The sequence below is a fragment of the Brachyistius frenatus genome, unplaced genomic scaffold (genome assembly GCF_029030835.1).
Source record: "Brachyistius frenatus isolate BFR_SWC_R1_liver_20210118 unplaced genomic scaffold, ASM2903083v1 Contig_62, whole genome shotgun sequence".
Lineage (NCBI taxonomy): Eukaryota > Metazoa > Chordata > Actinopteri > Embiotocidae > Brachyistius > Brachyistius frenatus.
Genome location: NW_027210661.1, coordinates 1,173,650 through 1,195,238, shown reverse-complemented (window position 1 = coordinate 1,195,238; position 21,589 = coordinate 1,173,650). Strand labels below are relative to the sequence as shown.

The 21,589-nt window shown below is 41.2% G+C and overlaps 1 protein-coding gene and 1 long non-coding RNA gene across 6 annotated transcripts; one reads left to right on the top strand and one right to left on the bottom strand.

Moving 5' to 3' along the window:
- Positions 1-3,297: 3,297 nt before the first annotated feature.
- Positions 3,298-12,041, bottom strand: fosb (FBJ murine osteosarcoma viral oncogene homolog B). 5 transcript variants are annotated; one of them, XM_069706365.1, is made up of 6 exons: positions 11,757-12,041; positions 11,240-11,427; positions 9,386-9,769; positions 8,751-8,858; positions 7,936-8,280; positions 3,298-6,834 (listed from the first exon to the last, which is right to left on the bottom strand). In XM_069706365.1, exons 1-6 carry the CDS (start codon positions 11,818-11,820, stop codon positions 6,781-6,783), a joined length of 1,143 nt encoding a protein of 380 aa, XP_069562466.1. In that variant the 5' UTR covers positions 11,821-12,041; the 3' UTR covers positions 3,298-6,780. The 5 variants fall into 5 exon arrangements, with proteins under 5 accessions (XP_069562466.1, XP_069562465.1, XP_069562461.1 ...); XM_069706364.1 differs by lacking the exon at positions 3,298-6,834 and adding an exon at positions 7,568-7,775; XM_069706360.1 differs by lacking the exon at positions 3,298-6,834 and having other exon boundaries at positions 7,568-8,280.
- Positions 12,042-14,006: 1,965 nt separating this feature from the next.
- Positions 14,007-19,738, top strand: LOC138625500 (uncharacterized). Its single transcript, XR_011311237.1, has 3 exons — positions 14,007-14,424; positions 14,742-14,772; positions 19,354-19,738. It is a non-coding gene; the product is annotated as an uncharacterized lncRNA (long non-coding RNA).
- The last annotated feature ends 1,851 nt before the right edge of the window (positions 19,739-21,589 follow it).

Here is a 21,589-nt window from a genome sequence, read left to right as displayed (position 1 = left end):
AAGTTTGTTGACTGCTTGAATCAACATTAGCTAATGAATACAGCCATTTACTTGTTATCAAACAACAGCTGTTAAACATCCAGCAACAACAAGTCCAGTATTCACTCTCAACTTGACGGTGCATTTAGTCTACAGCTGTTCCTTGGGGAAATGATCTGGCTCGTGAGCTGGTAAAAATGCTCCCCTTTCCGCTAAATGTTGTGAGCTTTTTTCTAAAGTTAACTAGCTGCTTACTAGAAGATGTGACTGAATAAAAAAAAACAGCAAAGTGAAACCAAAACATTGACCTAAAATATCTGTGGAGCAGTTGGACGCTTAGAAATATTCACGAGTTCATCACAAAAGACCCTTTCACATGACCCATAGTTCAACATTGATGAATAGCCTTTTTGTAAAAGAGACTCATTTAATCCTTCATTTATTCTATATCTCTTCAAATTGTACACAAACATTTCCCTTGGACTAAAGAATAAACGGATACGATTTTGGGTCACAACGAGGCATGCTAATGCACGATATTTGATGAACGCTCAAAGGGAATATATTCCACATGATCATATTTTACATTTATGACAGATCCTAAAATTGGTGACATTACCCCGGGCTGTCCATCTGGAAATGATGGTGTATGTATCGATCATTTGTGCTGTCAGGATTGAAGCTGTGTGTGAACCATCCATGTTTTTTTTGTGTTTTTTTTTTAAAATTTATAGCTTCTTTGCAGCAACATCCTATTTGGTTTGGGCAGATATGCATGTAAAGTACAACTTGAGTTGTTCGTATCAAGCTGCTAGATGAGGCCCAACTATATGAAGGTATTTTTGTGTCTTTATTAAGCAAGCAAAAATAATTTAAAAAAAAGTTTTAATAGCAAATTCCTTGCACTGCAATCAAAAATCAAGTTTGTAAAAAAACAACAAAAAAACAACATATATATATATAACAACAAAATATATATATATGTATATATATATATATATAAACTGAGAATAAAATAGTTGCATTGCAAACAAATTTGCTGTCACAGTTTTGTTAGTTTTTTGTTAAGAGGACTGTGTTTAACTACATGGAGGTATGTATGTTCGTGTGTTTCTATTGAGACGCTTTTAACTGCGGCAGCACAGCTTTCACTTTGGTTATACAGTATTTCATGCTGCCATCAGCATGTCGATCCCTTCAGCGGACACACAGCGGGATGCTGCTCGTATTTCCGCCGGTGCATGTGGTTTCCTATTCCGCTGGATGAAGAAGACGCAGCCCGTCGGTATAGTTAACCGCGGTTTGGAAACGTTTGTGCGGGTGGAACACGAGCGGTACCAGTCGCTGAAAGGATCAGCACCACTTGTGGAAAACTGCAGTTGTAATCTTGTTAACTTTAACAACAACGTGGAATATAACCAAAGTGAAAGCTGTGCTGTCACGTTTTAAAGCATTTCACTGGAAAAGAGTGATATAACGTTAGCAGATCAGTAACACAGCCCTCTGCTGTCGGAAGCAGCGAGTTGTGTTGTCTTGCAGCCGTGCTGTGGGGGTCTGAGTCAATCCGCCAATAGAAACTCTGTCTCCATCGTATGCCCCGCCTACTACATCCAACTCAACTCTCTTTTTTGACTTGAGAGCAAAGGTTTTCAAATTTGCAGCCAAAAAAAAAATTCTCGTTTCATAAGCAAAATTCTTAATTCTGTGACCGAAACTAACAAAACTGAGAGCAAATTTGTTTGCAATGCAAATAATTTAATTCTCAGTTTATATATTTTTACTTACAAACTTGAATTTTAATGGCAGTGTGAGAAATTTGCTTTCAAAACTGTTTTTTTTTGGTTTTTTTTGCATTATAAAGACAGAAATACCTTCATACAACTAGAGTTCATAAGAGAAGCTGTGAAGAAAATAAGCCTTCCCAAAGTCCTGTCTGGTAAGAAACAAACCTGCTCGGTTTGAACCTCAGCCCTTTGACACCAACATTATAAAGCATTCTCCCACAACACCTTACATATAATCACAGAATATGGACTTTACCTATAATTATTAAACAAAACAAAAAGCTTTGAAAAACAACATTTTTACAGATGAAATGAAGAATGACATCCTCCTCTTGTATATGATTTGTACAGCATTTACTTTCAACTGAAGAGGGAATTCAATGGCAACATTATAGTTGTTTTATTTGGCAATATTCGTAATTGAAACATTAACATGACAAAATTTGGCGCCACAAAATCATAGTCAAACCCGTAACAGCTTCAGAGAGGTAGGCTTCTTTCCATTTCAGCATTTTGAATCTATCTATTTTTTAACCTGTCCGAGAGAATGACACGAGCAATGCAATCTCCTCCACCTGAGTCTGTTCTGCAGAGTCAGTGCAGCAGTGGTTGAAACACACAGATCAGAGGACAGAAATGCAGCAGAGACTCACACCAAGGTGGAAAAAATGGGTGCTTATAAATTACGTAAACAACATCAGTACATTCTTTTTGGCTGAATCGCAACACTTATATTAAATCTTATATTTTATTTGACCCTTTTCCAACCAGTTTGGCCACACACTAGTTGCGTGCACTGCAGTAGTCATTTTGGGAACATCTGTGGAAGTGTATATACAGATAATACCCCCCCCCCCCCAATTGAAAACGTAATGAAATGCAGAAAAAAAGAAACATGCACATGCTGTTGAATTTCAGCTGTTGTGATACAAAATGTGTGTATTAAGTGTCATTGTTCACATAAAATTCTGCTGGTGTGCGTGAAACTCAGATATGTTGATAAGTGTTACTAAACATAAGTAGCTCTCGGACACTTTGTCAAAGTCGTTCTCGAAAAAAGGTTGGAGACCCCTGATAAACAACATAAAACATCTGTTAGTACAGTAAATTATGAGAGATTAAAAACACAGATAGTATCTGGATGAAAATGTATTAACAGCTTTAACGGATTTTCAAACAAAAAAGGTATCTGGTTCCAGCTAGTTAAACGTGAGGATTTTCTGTCTTTGTTGAATTGGTAATCTGGAACGCGATTTTGATCTCCCAAGAATTGTGAGAGTCATTTTCTTTTTTTCTTTTTTTGCATTAAAATAGTCATTAGATTAAAAGATGCTGAAAATAACTGCAGTTCAATGTGTATTTTTATATACAAAAACATTATCACTTTTCAGGTCTGTGCTGACCGCCTGCAGCCTCAACTCAAGCAACAAAGATGGAAATTGATTTTTTTTTTTTTAAGTATCAAAGAACTTTAAGGTCAAAGAACTCAATGAAAGGAAAGCATTTACAATCAAAGGACGTGTACCTTATAATATGTCATTTTATTTATGTAATTCTTCACAAACCGTCATTAAAGGAGACAGCTCACCCAGCTTTTGCAGTCTAGAAACTGAGAAAAACACTTCATCAGAAACGTTTCAAGATAGAAAAAGGGGTCAGAGGATCATCGAGAAGTCATACACCTCAAAAGTAGAAACAAATGAAAATGAAGTTATAAAAATAAGTAAACAGTACTTTACAGCGATGTACAGAAAACAAATAGGCTCTGTTGAATTATATACACTCAAAAGAAGACAATTTGATTTCAGAGCACCTTCATCAGCAAGTTATGTATTTATCCATGAGCCCTCAGCGACAACCTTAATTCAAGTTTCTTTGTTCCTTTCACTTGTGAAACCTAAAAATATACCAAATCATGGAAACTATCTGTCATTTATCTCATGTATTTCAAATGTGACAAAATTGTAGTGTTTGCTCACAGAAAAAGAAACAAAAAAGTAAATGGCTAAAATGAAAATGATGAAACGTTGATTAAAGGAATGGATTGAAACAAAAGCAACAGCTTTCTGAAAGGGAGGAGCTTTTCTAGTCTCAATGCATCACCAATAAAGGCTATAAATATTATTTAGATAAATTTCCTCATCACGTTTTCCTCAAAACTAAATGTTATTTTAGATATCAAGGACAACTTTCAACACTGTTACGGATGTGGAGAATTAAAGCAATACATCATCACACTTGACATATAGTAGCAGTCAGTTTGATCACTGCTTGATTTGCTACATTATGTTCATCCAAGAGGATAATAAGTATTGCATTTCATACACAGGGATGATATGAAATCAGAGTGCATATGGGAATAGTGGAAAAATAGAAACACATAACAACATTCACCTCATCATAGAAAAATAGTAAAAGCTCTTGTTCAGTTAACGCTATCATAGCCACCGCACAACACAGGTAGGTGCGGGCAGGTTCTTTGTCTATAACTGGTGGCTGAATGTTTCTCCTTTCCCAAATCATGAGCAACCCATCTGTGATTGCAACCTTACAAAAATATAAAGCAAATTCAGAAAGTTTCAATTAAATCCAAAGCAAAGAAATTAGATGACAGATTGAGTCTAATATGTTGTGTGGTGATCAGGGGCACAGGTGTAGAGTGCAGGTACAGTACAAGGGCCCTCTGAGATCTGTTGATCATACTTAAAAATAGAGCAAGCAGTTGATATATAACAATGGTTGTCACAGAGTGACTGAGCTCTCAGAGTTTCAACTGTGTACTGTTATTGGCTGTCATTCAAAATAAAACATCCTGATGAGACAATCAATGTTTTCATTTTTCTGCAGCCTTAGCATTGGCAAATTGTAACGTTCCACCATTCAATGTAAAACTGCCTCATCGTTATAGTCTAATATAAGTAGCACCACAAAAATCTAAATAAATGAGAACTATTGAATATGTTTTATACTTATTCTGACACCAGAACATAGTCTCATCACATTTGCATTTGGAGAGAAATCAAAAGGCATCTCCAACATCTGTACAAACACAGTCCTTATTCAACATTTTTTTTAAATGAGGTCTGCCCACTTTCTGACCACCAAGAACCACATTGGATCAAACATTTATACCATTAATCTGGCTGTTGTTTTGAATAAACAAGTTTATTTTATTCAAAATAAAACTTCTTATACAATCGCAAGATTTTAAAAAAATCTCAGTTAGACAACATGTTTTATTGAGTACAAGAATAGAATAACCTTAACATGATAATGTCAATCAAACGATCCATTTTTTTTTTGCGGTATAAATGTTACTGAGTGATATGTTTATACTGCATACGAGTAATACTTTGTCCTTAAAAAGAAACAGGTTAGTCATTTTGTGGTCATATGAACACTTACACTTTTAATATGTGTATTGACATTTAAGCACTGTTTTTTTTTTTTCTTCCTCATTTTGCAGTAAGGATCTCATGGCATTAAGGTGTCAGTAGCTTTGGAACAGACCTCACAGAGAAAAAAACAAAACAAAACAAAGGCGTTACCACAACCTTCTAACGTCATCATTATAAACATACATTTAATGTAACTTTGATAGTGCTTTATATTGTCTATAAAACATAAATACACATTGACAGAGGCAGTGACATTGTGCTTCATCTGGAGGGACAGGGCATTACTTTAAATTTATTATAGCTTTTTTTTTGTTCCTTTAGAAAAATATTCATTTTAACATTTTATCTTGTTCTTCATTGACAAAAATATTCCATTTAGATCTGCAGACATTCATACTTTACAATCATGGTACATACACTTATATATACATGTTACCTGTATATATGTATATGTATATAGACTTACAATTATATTTTTTTGTAGTGCACAACATGCCTCTGAAGTTGCCAAATGAAAATACAATAAAATAATGAAACAATTGTTACAATGCAATAATAATAGTAACAGTTATGAGGAAATCTCCCGATTAAAACAACAAAGAAAAACAAGAAACGGCAACAATACAAGAGAAAGCAGAGGTCAATGCAAAACAATGAAACACACAAACAAATATAAACATTAAAATATATAACAGTTCTCACTCAAACATACAGGGAAAACAAATCTTACAAATTCACAGGCGAAGAAAGGACGCTCACTCCACAACATCGACTCACATGTTGCCCTCTTTTGTTTCCAGGTCTTGCTTTGTGCTCACTCGCCACATCAACCTCAATAAAGAAAGAAATAAACAGGCCAGGTGCCTCGGAGTGGACGCACTCACAATAAATGCACCTCCACCTCATCTCTTCTGAGAGACAAGGGGAGGTGCAGAGACCACTGAGCCCAATGTTTAGAGGTTGTCTGAATCACAAAAAGCGTCTCTCCTCTAAATAAAGGCATCGGTTCACATCTGATTGATTCTGAGCAGAATTCAGAGCTGTTGCGCTGCAGCAAAACGTCTGTATCTTCAGTTCAGAGACTTAAAAGCGATGGTGTGACTATACGCATGTAGGCCCAGAATGATGAGGCTCTGCGGTATGGAGGTGTTTTTACTGAGGTCACCCTTCCACACAGTTGGCAAGAGCAGGAGGATTTATTTATTTTTCCCGTTCTTTTTTTGCTTTGTTTTTAACATTTGGCTCTATCTTTGTTTTCAACATTTGGTTCCAAAAATCGATGGTCAGGATGGGAGTCATCCTCGATCCAGACTCCATCAGAGTTGGTCTGGGTTGCTCACACTGCTAAATCTCTATCCATAATCACTATTAACAAGCCTCACGACAAATGTGTCTAATCTTCATCGTGTGAACGACATGAAAAATGGCTCAGCAGAAGACAGTGGCATCCATCTTGCATTTTGTGTGTCTATGTGCATGTTAAAAAGTATTTAGCTGCTGTTCACTGTAAAGAGAAATGCGATGGAGCAATGCACTTCAAGAAAAAGGTTCTTCTTTTTGGGTGGATCCCATGCCCTTGATTGACAGGGTGCAAAAGAGCATGTTAGTTGGGCCGGCTTTCACTCAAGGTCCCAAGGGCTCTCGGGGGTCTTCGGGCTCTCGGGGGTCGAAGACTTCAGGGGGAGGGAGAAACATAGAGACAGAACAGGAGAAAACAAAGATGGGTAGAGATGGGTTGGATGACAGGTAGGTAGTCGGCAGAGGAATTTTCAAAACGAGAGTAGAAAGCACAAGATTTAGTGGCAGCTGTGATACTCAGATCCCCAACTTGCCAAGTCCAAGCAACAAATGAAGAAGCTGAGGGTAGTCGAGCAGATGAAGCGTTAGAGGTGAGCGAGAGGTCAGCAGTCTGTCTCCCACAAGGAAAGACTCTGAACAAAGTGTCCTTGGTCCCTATTTCAGATTGGCACAAATACATTCAGCAAGAGGAAGAGGGGAGAAAAGGATGGAAAAGGATGAGAGCAAGAGCACTGGAAAAGGAGCAACCGACAGAGGGAACAAGGTGGGGGCACTTGTGCTTGTAGGGGTGTAATGTAAGAATGTTGTTTTTGGCTCTATTCCAGTACGAGAATGAGAGAAATCATTGTGAATTAGTCTTTTAATTCCGAGCACTTAGACTGGCAACACGGACTTGGTTTTGTTACTGAGTTTGTATTTACTTCTTATGTCCACTTGCAAGTATTCTGCTGAAATTAACTCTTTGTTGAAACTCAATGCGAAAGGTTGAGTCTAATGAGCAACTATTTTTTCATGGCTCTTTATTTATTGGAATGTATTTCAGAATGAGTAAACTTGAACTCATTCTTATACTCGATTGGTTGATTTTTTTTTTTGATTTTTTTTTCCCCTCCATCTGTGAGACTGGTTGGTGCTGTGCACTCACTTGTGTCAGCCTCTACTTCCAGGAAGCAGAATGTGAGTGCGTGTTAATATGTGTGTGCGTGTGTGTGTCTATCGGTCAGTCAGAGCGCCAGCAGCGAAGGCGAGTTCAGGGAGTCAGATGACTGCTCGCTACTGCTGTTCCGCTGGTTGGCACTGACCCCGCAGGCTCCCTCTGGGTAGGTGAACACAAATGAAGATGTGTATGAGGTGTTGTAGCTGCCAATGGCCGCACCGTCAAGGTTAGCACCACCACCCCCACTGTCGCTGGCCATAAGGCATGGCCCACCAGGTGCTGGCTCGCATGAGCCATAGAAAGAACTAGAAAACTCTACCTCCTGCATTAATCCTGGCTGAGGCTGCTGCTGGACTTGTGGCTGCTGAACCAGAGGCTGGGACTGTGTGGAGGCCGGATGGGCTGTGTAGGCAGGAGGCAGATAGAAAGAGTCTTCCTTCACTGTCAAGCCCACAATGGAAACAGGCGGTTGTAAGGTCTGGGGAGGGAGCTGGGACTGCACCGGAGGGAGCTGCCCTGAGCCCTGCTGGGGCTGATCCTGGTATTGGATCTTACAGCTTGGCTGGTGGGCCACCAGGACAAACTCCAGGCGCTCTTTCTCCTTCTGCAGCTCCGAGATCTCAGCCTCCAGCTCTGCCTTTTCCTCCTCCAGTATGTCCGTCTCCTGCGGGTTGGTACAGAGAATGAAAGAAACATGGCGAAGGGGAGCCAAAGGTGGGTGAAATGGATCAGGGAGGGAGGAGGATGTGAAGCAGAAAGAGAGGATAGGAGTGTTAGTTACACCGAACTTCTACTTCAGTGTTTGTGGGGGTGGATGTATCCATCCCAACAGAAATACCTTCCTCTCCTGCAGTTGGATATACAAGGTGTCTTATAGGAGAGCTCCTTAATTAATCCATAAATACTGAAGGTACAATAGTTTCTCTTGAGGACTATGATAGTCATTAACTTAGCTAAACACCTCATTACCATAATCGTCTTTTTAAAAAAAAAAAAAAAAAATTATTATTATTATTTTTTATATACACACATGAAGACATTTATTAAAACACTCCACAATGCTATGGGAGGGAACACAAAGTACATAATTATGATCATCATTCACTCTGGCAGCTAAAATGGGGCCAAGCTCACCGACTGCAGTCTGTCTGTGAGTTCTCTCCTGCGGTTTCTGCATTTGGCAGCAGCCAGCTTGTTTCTCTCTCGACGAACACGCCTCTTTTCCTCCTCCTCAGGTGTCAGCTAAAGTGAAGAAAAACATGGATTAGGATAAAAGTTTTGTCTTTGTTCTTGAAAATGTTACCATGTTGTGTAAGCAGCAGTAGTGGACACACAGTCAGGGTTACTACACCAGCTGTGGTTGTGTTAAGGCTGAAACTTGCCCTTTTCTCAATGAGTTTGAAAAAACTTGATTCACATTTTTTTTAAAAATCTTTTATCTTGCTAAGAAATAAATTCCCTGAATTACACCAAATAAGATTAAATCAAGCCACAGTTGAAAGATGTATGTTTGATCCCTCCAGCCACACACCCCTCAACATTGACCTGGCCTCTCCCTGTTTCTATATGTTTGTGTATATGAGAAGGGCCTACAGCAGACAGGGGGTACCCTTTTTTAAAATCTGTTACCCATCGCCCTTAAAGTGTGTAACAGCAGAATACACTGTAGGCTAGTATTGGTTCTTCTGGCTCCCTTGTAAATAATATACTGCACTGCATGTGTAATATGTGGGGGTCGACAAACAAACCGTTCAAACACACAAACTTACTAACACACCAACATCTCCATCTTCACTCACAGACTCGTCTCGTGTACGGCGGCTGCGGGTTCTGGGCTGGCGGATGGGGCCGGGTGCTGGCCCCAGAGTTTCTGAACTCGTAGGAGTGAACCCAGACCCCGAAGAATAACTGGGGCCTGGCATGTCATACGGGTCAACCAGTGACACCGGCTGGTTCATGGCTGTGGTGCCAGTCGAGCCACTCTGTCCAGAGGCCTGGGAGGAGATGAGGGTCGGCTGTACCATCCACTGCAGGTCCTGACTGGTGGTGATGGCGGTGACGGTGGGCACAAATGAACCGGGCATCTCACCTCCAGTACTGGTCCCTGGCCCGCTGCCCACAATGCTCAAGCCAGCGCCTGCTGACACACACTCCTGAACAGCGGATATGAAACATTAATTTACAGAGCGTGTAGACATGTAATCAAACTTAGACAGTCAGAAGTACAGACACGGATTACCTTGAAATAGTGCTTTGTCATGTTATATCAAAAGTTATTGTCACCATCTTTCCAACCATTGGTTAAACTTTACTTCTGCAATGAAATCCTTCCTTCGATGATCCATTATTACAGATATGCTGTTTTGAAATTCTAATCAGTCCCGATGAAGTCATATTTTGAGTTCTAGATAGACGTCATGACTTTACAAGTACGAAAAGTGTTTTTTTTTTAACTGTAAAATACCCCAAACTTTTAAATTGATGTACATATTTGCTAGTGTCGTCTATAAATTTTCTTTATTTTAACATGATAAAGGTTAAGTTTGATATAGTTTATGAAAAGTGCTCGAACAAGTAGATATAGAGCATGAGTTTTTAGAGGAAAAACGTTTGTTTAACGTACAAGTTAACTTACAAGTGAAAATGTACTCGTTTTGAATCTGCTTTTGTTGCAGTGTGTCACCACCTTTTTTTGGTTTGTTTTAAGTGTCAGGATATACGTCTAAAAATACACACGGAAAGCTCAGATCTGTCGCAGGTCTTGTTTTGGTTTATTTTAGCCCCGAGGAGGAGTATCGTCTACCATTAATATTCATTTAAAAGCGTGTTAAGACATTGGGACAGGCGGCTCTGAAAGCGGCCGCCTCGACCAATCGTTTCTCTCAAAGAGCTTCTCCTCCCTCCTTCCTTCCATCCTCCTCCCCCGTCACACCCCCGGTGTTCCCCTTGGCAACGCGACGTAGCACTCCAAAATAGAACTTTAATTTACGTCACGGCGAGGCTTGTGAGAGGAGAGCGGCGCGCGCGTGGAAGGACAGAGGCGGGGAGGGGCGTGGCTCCGGCGCTGACGTAGGAGAGTTCCAGCACTCTTGTCATCCGCTCTGCGGCGCGCTGTGGACCGGGCACGTTGTCACCGCCGCCGCCGGGGCTCCGACAAGCAACGGAGCTCCGACAAAATCTGTACTGAATCCTACCGGACTGTTTGCGTCTGACTGCACGAACACACTGTCCCGAAATTTCGGTGTTTTGTAGTCTTTATACGTTGCTATTTTTCTTTATGTTATTTGCCTACTTTTATGCAGATCCGATCAAATTAAGTGACAAGCTTGATGCGTTTTACAACACGTCTTTAAAAATTATTATTTCTTTTAAGCAAAAGCACATGTTCTGTGCCTGTAGAACCACAGATGTAAGCACAGGTCCACCTCTGCTTACGAGTCCGACCTGTTGCATTCAGGACGAAATAAATAAGCAAATAACCAGCAGTAACGTTGTCCGTCTTTTTGTTTTAACTTAATTTAACCAATTATTCTCAAACGGAGTAGGCTATTATTCTAACATCGGCTTCCAAGCATTATTATTTTTTGTTATATATCTTAACAGACTGTTAAACTCTGGCTTACCTGCGGAGCACTGGTGGTCGGCGGGCTCCCGAAGGAGTCCACGGAGGAAAGGTACTGGGACTCTATGGATGGAGACGAGCTCCCACGGGATCCGCTGTCGGGGTCGCCGGGGAACCCTTGGTACATCTCCCCGGAGGGACCGGAAAAGAATGCGACACCTGCAGTTACCGGGGAAAGCGCGATGTCACCTGCGGCCACACACACACACACACACACACACACAAAGAGTAGGCGACTAACGGGCAGGTAGGCGACCGGAGGGAGACCGGGGCTGATGTTGCATAGCGCAGCAAAACCAAAAGTGATGAGGGTGATCGTGGTTTTAAAAGAAGGATATTCCCTGACAAAAGGTGGAATTTGTTTGGTGAGAGCAACATTAACAGGGAAGCCTACGACGGGCAGCGGAGGACAGATGTTTCCGACCTACTTTTATTTATTATTTTTTTTAATTTTTTTTAAACGCTGTTAACGCTAAGACTGCAGCCATATCGTCCACATAAAGTCGGCGTCGTCTTACCTTTGTTGATCTGTTTGTGATTCCCCGGTGAGCTGCTCTTGGTTTCTTTCCAAAAAAGTTGCATGAAGAAGCTTCAGTTCCCCGCGTTTAGGGGGAAAAGTGTCCCGGTTCAGTCTGTGTGAGGAAGTCCTCCCCGTTCAGCTCTAAATCCTCGGAGCGCTTCTTTTTTTTCTCCCCCTTTGCCCGTCCGTCAAACGTGCAATTATAAATCCATAAAGCCCATCCGCGGTACGCCGGGGGACGTTAGCTGTATTACGGCCCACAGTATCAGATCTTGTCTTATGAATGAATCCATCCTCCTCGAGTATAACAGCAAGGCATTTCTGGCGTCGAAGACCCGCCTCGGAGTTCCGCTGACGTACATGCCCATATTTGGTACGATGTTGTGTTTGGTATCCTTGGTGACGTTGAGGGAATCCCTCTCCCACTCAGACGGACCAGAAGCTCACCTCGCCGCGGATAATATTAGACGGGGTTTTTTTTTTTTTTTTTTTTGGTATTGTCAGAGGCACGAGATATTTCTCACCGTCTGACAATTCCTGCGAGGAAATTTTAAGAAACTTAAAAGTGATAAATACGGAAAGTGTTTATTTCGGACTATATTTGCGTCTGTCTCGATTGGAACATTTTGGATCATGGGCTGTAAGAACACATCGTACTATTCCTATAATATCCTTTATCTGTGAGCATGTGCGGGTTGTTTGTTGAATTAATTTAGTTGAAATCAGCCGTACATTGACGCGTCACGTCTTCAGTTAACCTATCGGGTGTAGATTAGGATAATGGAAGATATTTCCTGGTTAATCTAGAGCCGCTTTAATTGATCGAGTAGGCTGCGGGTATGACCTGGTAAATATTAAAAAAAAGAAAAAAGATTACGCAACACTCCGCTCAGACGGAGTCCCGTCAGCATGAGAGGGAAATCCTGCTGAAAAGTTTCTCAGGACACGCCCTGGGGAGTCCTCTTTGCTCCAGAGCTTAAACTGTAAATGAGAGGAAAGCCTCCTTTTCATCTGAACACTCCCTGACCTCCTGAACGCAGCTACGATGCCAAGTATGGATTTACTGGGGGAAAAAAGTTGGAGAAATAATCTTTGAAATGTACAAGCGATGCTCCTAATCTTTTATGGATTTTTTATTTTTTTTTGAGTGTAGGAAAGACTCGGAGCAGAGAGCACAAGAGCAGCAACAGCATTCACACACCCGCCCCCTCAAAGCAACAACAACAACAACAACAACAACAACAACAAAAAGTGAAGAAACAAAACATGAATTGGTAAACAGCAGTGTAACTCAGTCATGGACAAGTGGGCAGCAGTGACGGAAATCGGCGTTTGTCATTTGCCAAAACATCGAGCAAAAATGTGATTCATCATTATTATTATTATGGCCTACATGCGGACACCAGTGGAAATGTGGCGGGTGGGAGGTAGGCTTTGGTTGAGGGTTTTTTTTTTTTTTTTTTTGCGGGAAGACCGGGTGGCAAATCATGAATGAAAGATCTCAAATTCAAGGCCGACGGGTTTTTTGTTGTTGTTGTTTTGTTTGTTTGTTTGTTTGTTTTGGGCTGTGATGCCAGACAATGTCACGGGACGGGCATGCCGCTGTGAAAAAGGGCTCCTGCTCCAGCCGATTGTGTGAAAAGGCGTGAGCAAAAAAGGGAAAGAGTTTGGGGGATAACAAGTTATTAGTCAGCACGGCAACAACGTCAGAGGCGAGGATTAGACGGAGGACGTTTGCGTCCCATCCGGGCCGCCGTTACCGGCGCGGCGCTGCACAAACCGGGATGACTAACTCCGTCGATGTAAGTTGTTCATGATGGGGGAATTATCGAGGTGAATAACGCGGGCGAGCAGCCCACATTCGTGTGGAAATAACCAGAGCAAACGATAATGGTTGAATTTAACTCCGAGGGCACGAAACCGTTCTGACTAATAGTTTAGCTCTATTTTAGCTGCAGTTTGTGTACTTGTAAACGTTCAAATAGACTTTCCGGTTGACCAAACAGCACACACGACATTAAAAAAAAACACAACAAAAAAAACCAGTCCGCTGTACCACATCGGAAGGAGATATTTTGTGCTAAAAAAAAAAAACACACACAAAAAAAACAAGTGGCAGTGACCATGTGCTATCCATGGGTTTTGCTGCATGTGTGTAGCGTTCTGTCGCCATGGATACGCCGTTGCCTCTGACGTAAGGACGTATAAATTTGGGCTTTTTTTTTTGTTGTTATGCCGCTCAGAAAAAAAAATGTTATGCCGCTTAGCAACCGGTTTCCGTGGAAACCTTCTCTCTGGGTGACATACACCAGCGAGCACACAATATGGCTTCCGGATTCTTTGTGGACAGAGAACAGCAGCACAAAGAAGAATGTCTTACTGACACAGCTCTGGACGCCGGCGCTTCTTACTTTGTGCACTGTCATGTGTCACGTCTGGCGGCAACAGGGGAAACTTTTGCGTTTTACTAAACTTGTATTTGTCCCGTGCCCGAGTCGAAATGTAAACGCTCGCGCTGTGGAACGCGCCGTAAACACAATTCGTATGCATGTTGTTGTTGTTGTTGTTGTTGTTGTTGTGCTGTAACGAGCGAAACACAAAACAAAACCGACCGCTGCGTTTTCAGTTCAATAAATAGACAAAACGGCTTACGTTTTCTCAGAAAGGTAGGCATTCATTATTCTTGTATATTAACCCATTCTGCGGATTTTTTTGTTGTTGTTTTTGGTACATAGCGCACATATATGAACTTTAAAATGTAAACCGTGTCAAAGAGTAGTTGTCAAGTGTTACTACAGTCCAGATTTCACTTTTATAGCCTATTTGAAAGCTCGTGGGTATTGTATTGCGCATTAACATCTTCATCAGCAGTGAAACGGTGTTACAGCAGGCTGAAGTTATTTCACGGGTTTCTTTTACTGCATGTGCCTGAATCACCGGTTTTGTTTAGAGTCAGACATTCAAACCTCTGTTTTGTTTACAGCTCGTGGCGGTCTAGACTCCAGCCAGGCCAGGTAAAAAAAAAATAAAAAAAAAATAAAAATAAAATAAGCAGTTTCGTCTAATGGCCCTGATTGTGCTTTGTTTTGCTTGCCCCTGTCTCTTAGCTTATTTTCGGGAAGCCACTAAGTTGCACTGCGCTCTTGAGGCCAGCCCCTATTTCCTTTAGGAAGGCGGGCCAGTGTTTGCCTAGTCTGGCCCCAAATATTTGTTGCCAGGCAACGACAGGCCCGTCCCATTTGAGAACGCTGTTGTTTACACCCCTTTCTGGCTCCGTATCCCGACAACATTGCGTAACTAACTCTCACAGGCTTTCCCCACCTCGCCGAGAGAAATTTAATCGGTCTTCTCTCTCTCTCTCTCTCTCCAGCCAACCCAAAAAATGTCTCATGGCCTCGTACCAAAGTTTTTTTTTTTTTTTTTTCTCTCAGCCACTCAACATTTTCCTTCGGTCTGTTCAGTATTGGGTCAGAGCCGTCCTCACTCAGCGACTCAGCAAAAGATACCGAGACCGGAATTGTTGATGAACCCCCCCCCATGCTTGTCTTTCGGGTCAGCCTTGTGGCTAAATGGCCCTGAAGCTTATTGTCACGTGATCTGTCAGGCGGGTTTTTCTTAAAACCTCCGTAAAGGTTTAATAAGACATCTTATTCTTGTCTGAATCCAGTAATGCTTTCTTGGCAGAGTTAAAGACCCTCCCGCACGTCTATGTAAACAGCGCTTGTGTATACTGAATTAGCTGAAAAAAATAAAATAAAAAAAAAAGGTGGCCCCTACATTTATTAATATTTCTGCTTAGATTAAACTATAAACTCTTGAACTCGGGAAATCCTCTTTTAATTCTGTAAAGCAGCGTGTTTCTCTTCTGTCTGTTTATAAAATTTAAACGTTATTACATTTTGAATGATTGTGATCAAATTTCAAGTCAAAGACAGCTGCAAAATGCCTGCAATGAATACTAACTTTGAAGAGATTAAGTTTGGTTTTTAGGGGTGTGTGTGTGTGTGTGTGTGTGTGTGTGTGTGTGTGTGTGTGTGTGTGTGTGTGTGTGTGTGTGTGTGTGTGTGTGTGTGTGTGTTAGCAGTACGTGGAAATATACAGCAGTTTTTGAGATCACAGGTTTTGTTGTTGTATTCGATGTCATGATGTTGTGAAGTGTTTACATTATTCTGTAGCTCTCCCCTGGCTTGTATACTAGCTGCTGTAGTCTTTCGGTAATAGCTGTCACAGTCACGAAGAATTGTCATTCAAATAATTGCGATTAACGATTTAGTTGTCTTTTCCATTTAATTTTCTGTAATTGCCACCTTTTTGCTGCAAATCTGACAAATCGCCTCCTCCACGTATTGGCTCTCCTTTTTTCATTTGGTTTAAAGCAAACAGTGCTCACAGAAATGCGGTGGTGTCTGGTTTTGCAACCGAATCCATGACGTTAATGTCAAAACAAGCTCATAGAAATGCTGCCGCTTGAATATCAGAAGTTAAGCGCCTTAAGACAAACGGTTGTTGGCACAAATTTTTCACCTGTTTAACCATAGAAGGATAATGTCATTAAAAGAGCAAATCAAACCCCAAATTGTGGAAAATAATGTAGACATGTTGATGGAAATATGACATTTCAGTTAGCTGCATCCAGCTGATTTATACAGATGAGAAGAAACAATTTGAACAGTTCTTCAAAAATGATTACAGACAGCTGACATAATTGTGACAGGCCTAGTAATAGTCTGAAAGGAAACTAAGTACTTCAGCTCTCCGCTTCATTTTATGAGCAACAAATGAAAACGTGCTGTCCAGATTTGTCCTGTTCTCTCGTATGGCCCGGGGCAGACTGCAGCTGTTAGTTGTACCACAGATAAGGAGGGGAGGTGGGAAATCGTTGTCCTTTTTTTTGTTTTGTTTTGTTGTTAGAGCCAAATTACAAGCAGATTGCTTCAATGTGAACCTCCACTTCCTCCCGGCTCTCTATACTATTCGTAATGTTGCTCAGACAAGTACAGTCTGGTTGTGCCTGTTTTGTGTTACTTAACAATTGTTCGGTGAACTGCTTTTGTTTCAGTTTTTCGTTTACTGGTAAAAGCTCGCCTGCTTTTGGACTCACTAAAGTACCAGCCCTGACACCCCATAACCCCCCCCCTCCCCCCTCCCAGGACCATAAAACCCATGCAAAAGAGGCCATGGGAATTTTTCCCATCGAGTCAACATAAGTGAGTGTAAAGAGCCTATTATTATTATTACACTATTAACACTTGTGACTTTCCAGTCTTTCTGGTTCCCTTCTTCAGCACACATCCACGTTGCAGCTTCCTTTTGACCTGTTTATGTTCATGTGTGTGTGTTTATATTGTGTAATTCCTGCGGCTCCCCAGTTAAGTAACAAGCTCGTGTGTTTACGCAAACCCACACAGCACACACGCACAGCATTTAGAGTAATATGTGGAGAAGGTAAAACATTCAACTGCTGTGCATGCGTCATTGCCTCGGTGTGAAACAAAAATGTTCTCGCGTCATCTTCATTTACTCACCAGAGTGCTGTCAGGCCTCATGTACTTGTTTCGTTCGGTGTTTGGGGCTACGGGTGACTGTGGCAGGGCTGACCTGCTGTAAATAGGTTCTTGGACTGGATGATGAAGCACAAATTAAAAAGACGCTTGACAGCTTTGTGCAAGAGAGACGTGATTGTACCAAGGCAGAAAATTAAGATTATATGATGCATCTGTAGCCCGTCGTTATTGTTTAGTATCATTCGAAACCTTTCAGTGAGCAACCGCGTGATGGATAGTCTAATTTTGGTGTTCCTATAATACGTAGTGAGTGAGATCATTTCTTTATGTGTATATTAGAAATGCCTCTACATAACCATCTCTGCAATTGTTCATAACGTCAGAACAATCGGCGTTCCTTTTTTGTTCTTTTCTTTTTTTGTTGTTGCTGTAAGTTCAGCTATAAACGTCAGCATTGAGGTGCAAAAAGAAGAGTGGATGCTATTGTATCATGCACTGCATGGGAGTCGGATGCCTAAAGTTAAATGCAATCAGTGGGTTTCAGTATTCCACAGCTCTCTGTGACTCAGACCCGAGCAGCGCGTCAATCCTAGCCTACTTTCAACAGGCTCGCTGCCAGTCAGAGAGGCAACGTGCCAGAAAAAGAGAGGGACCAGAGCAGGAGGGCGAGAGAGACTGAGAATGAGATCAGCAGTGAAAAGTAACTCAGTATGTGCCTCAAGACTGTACTTAAACACTTTTGTTCATTAGGTGTACTGTTAAGGCGTTAAATCCGGGGTTGTAATTTGAAGCATTTGTTCAAAACATTCCTACATTCCCTGTTTCAAAGTAATTAGTCCACTTTTTTTTTTTTTCTCACAACAGACACTCTTAACTCATCATAGTGGGAAAAGCACAGGCGTTACTAACAGCATTACAGATGGCTCTGTTCTGCTCGTGTCCCAGTCAGCCTTCACTGCGGGACAGTGAGCCTGCGTGCTAGAACCAAACGCTAGAACCAAACGCTAGAACCAAAAGCAGCTAAATGGGATTCAGCCATCATTCATTAGATATTATTTACACGTTTGCGTTTCTGCTTTTACACGCCAAAATGTCTCCTGTGAAAACTAAAACAGCACATGACAGCTTTAATGACTGACAGATTGCTATTTTGCGTGAAAGTTTTCTCATGAAAGTTTTGTTCTGGCTCTTTACTCCAACATATACTGGATTTTAAATGAAAGAAAAACATGTCATGAATTTAAAGTGAATTTTAGTGAGAGCTGTAATTTGATGTAACAAATGTCTCGTATGTAAGAATGCAGCGTAACTAGTGATTATAGCATTTGTAATCCAATAACCCACAGGACACGTAAAGCCTGTGCTCTACGAAAGGCTTACAAAGTGTAGTGAATTGCTATAATTTGTCTGCAACACCAATTTACAGATTCATTATTATTAACATTTTGACATGGTCCTTAGATTTTTCTTGAACAGATCATTTGGAAATGAGGACATTTACTTATTTAGCAGTGTTTCCTTGCTACCATTGTTTTAAATATCTTTGAATTTGTCTTCTCCCTTCATTTTTCCTTCCACTCTTTCTCTCTGTGTTTGCTTGTTTCGATCGAGAGGGTTTTATTTCAACCTTTTTTCCTCTGCTCTCAGTCCCCCCCCCCTCCCCACTTCTTGTCCTTACATAAGGGTTGCCCTATTTTATTCAGGGACCAGTAAGAGGTAGGAATAAAGGGAGTGAGTGGGTGAGGAAGAGGGAATGATAGAGGATGAGATCCAATGAAGGGAGAGAGAAAAGATATGGGGGCAGAAGAGAGGACTATGTGTACACTGCTCACGTCAGGAAGACACAAACCAGCATGTGTCCCCGTCATTGCCCCTCACCTCGATGCCCTTCCCTGCCCACACACTGCACATCTCCTGCTCCTCATCCTTTCCTTTTGCTTTTTTACCTCTTTACCGGAGCCCTCTCCTTTTCTCTGCACGCTTCCTCCCACTATCTCAACCCCTCTTACGCTGCAGTCTCCAGGAGGGCATCTGCTTGTCACCAGATGAAGACGTTGTCGGCAACCTTTGGTATCGCTTCCCCTCTTACAGATTCCCAGACCCCTGCGGCTCCCTCCGTCACCAACCACCTTTGTGACATGACGACCCATTTTCTGTCACGGCATGTTGTCCACGCTGGCCACAGCAGAGAAATCATCTGAGGACACAGGTGACCTACTGCTGCTCACCACACGGCACTAAGTCTGTCTGTCTGTTTGTTTATGCTTCTCCAGATTTATTTGACAGCATTTGTCCTTTGTAAGATAAAAGCTTTGTACATACAGTACAAAACACATGACCGACATTATAAAGTAATATATAGTGATATATAAACAACACTGGGTCACAACTACCCATTGATGCTGGGTAGTTAACCTACAACCCAGTTGGTGCAGAAGTACCCGACTGAGAGACAGACTGACACCACTGGTCACCACTTCATCTTCTGCTTCTCTCGGCTGCCTCGCATCATCCCACTGAGCCCCTCACATCAAACATGCAAATAATAATAATAATAATAATAATAATGTCTGTCGTACTCAGAGATAAGGGAGGTATTGGAAATTTTACTCGACACAACTTCTGCGTGTGCACCTCGGAGCCTTGCAGAGAGGGAGGGAAGATACAAGACATGTCGAGACTGGATGACCCTTGTTTGTACAGAGTCACTGTGATTAGCTAGATATGTGTTAGCCAACTGTGATTGGTTGTTTGATTCGGACTGGTTCCAGTTTTTTTTTTAAATACTAAAAAGGATCAGGTGTTGACGGAGACACGTTTGTTTAAAGGAGCACTTCAATTAGATATTGTCAGCGACATGCAGTGGTCCAAATGATTTCAGTCTGAATTGTAATATTTCCCACTGCAGCTTTAAATTTCCTTTAATCAGACTTTTTTTTATTTTTTTTTTTACAGAAAATTGTACCAAACACAAGAACATTGATTATTAAATCTCAGGTCTGTGGAAATATCCAGAATATGACTGAACATATTTTTCAAATGGCCAATAATTATGAGACGCTTGAAACCTCATTTGCCTGCAATGAGTTATACAAACAAGCCAAGCATAACACGCAATGCTGACATGGTATCCGAGTCATGAACAGAACTGTGAACGTGTTTTCGCTGCGGGGCATTTGAGTAACGCAAGCGTAAGCAACTGACGACAGCAGTTTGGTTTTGAGGTTTGCACATTCACCTCCTCTGTACACATGTAGACTGGTCTTAAGTTTTTTGTGTGTCAGTTAAACTTTTGTCATATAATTATACGAGTTTAATCATGTAAAATGTATTGTTTATTGAACTGCATTCTGCATTTTTTATTTATTTTTTTTTTTTATCTCATCTATGCACATCTCAGTCTGTTTACATTTTTCACTTATCATGTCACACCTAAGCGATCCACCGATCAAAATAAACTATTATTGCTGCAAAATAGGTGCAAAAATTGCGTGTGTGTGTGTGTGTGTGTGTGTGTGTTTTTAAGCCAGCTGAGGTCTCAACCTGGTTTGCTGTAAGAAAACTGACGTGATTAAAGGGTCTGCTGAGATCAGTCCAGAGTGCTGGCTGTGATCGTCTCGCTGTAGAGCGGATGAAAAGAGGAACACACTGTCAAAGAAAAAAAGCACGACAGTTAGTTGAATATCGAAAAGACATTGCATTTGATGTACATGTTTAAAGTAGTGCCTCACCAATTCTGCTGCCAAATGTTAGATCACGCTGGAGTGTGAATGCGATGCGGAATCAACACACTGCAATTAGTATGAAATGTACTGCACTGACAGGCTGGTTTAGATAATAACCTGCCAAATTCCATTAATCCGTTCATCCATTTTCTGCTGCTTATCCAGGGTCGGGTCAATGTGGCAGCAGCTTGGGCAAGTTAGATGCTTCTCTACTCCGCAACCTTTTCCAGCTCCTCCTGGGGGGGATATAATGCATTCCCATCTAGGGCATTCCTAGGAAAAATCTTATTCTATTATTTTTTTAATCTATTTTCTTCACTAAGGGACAAATTAAATGTGTACAGAGTGTGGAGGATTCACATTTGTTCCTCTTTACGTATTACTACCAATTCACCTTTTTTCTCTAACCCACTGCGCTTAACAATATTAATCGTTAAAAATGCACAGTATTCAGAGTATAGAAATATACAGCGTGTATAAAAGGACGTGTTTGTACTGTAAGACACACTTCAGACCAACACCCATGTATGCAATTAGACAAAACAAAGGACCTAAGTGGGAAATAGAAAGGCTGCAAATCTGTAAATTAACTTAATTAATTG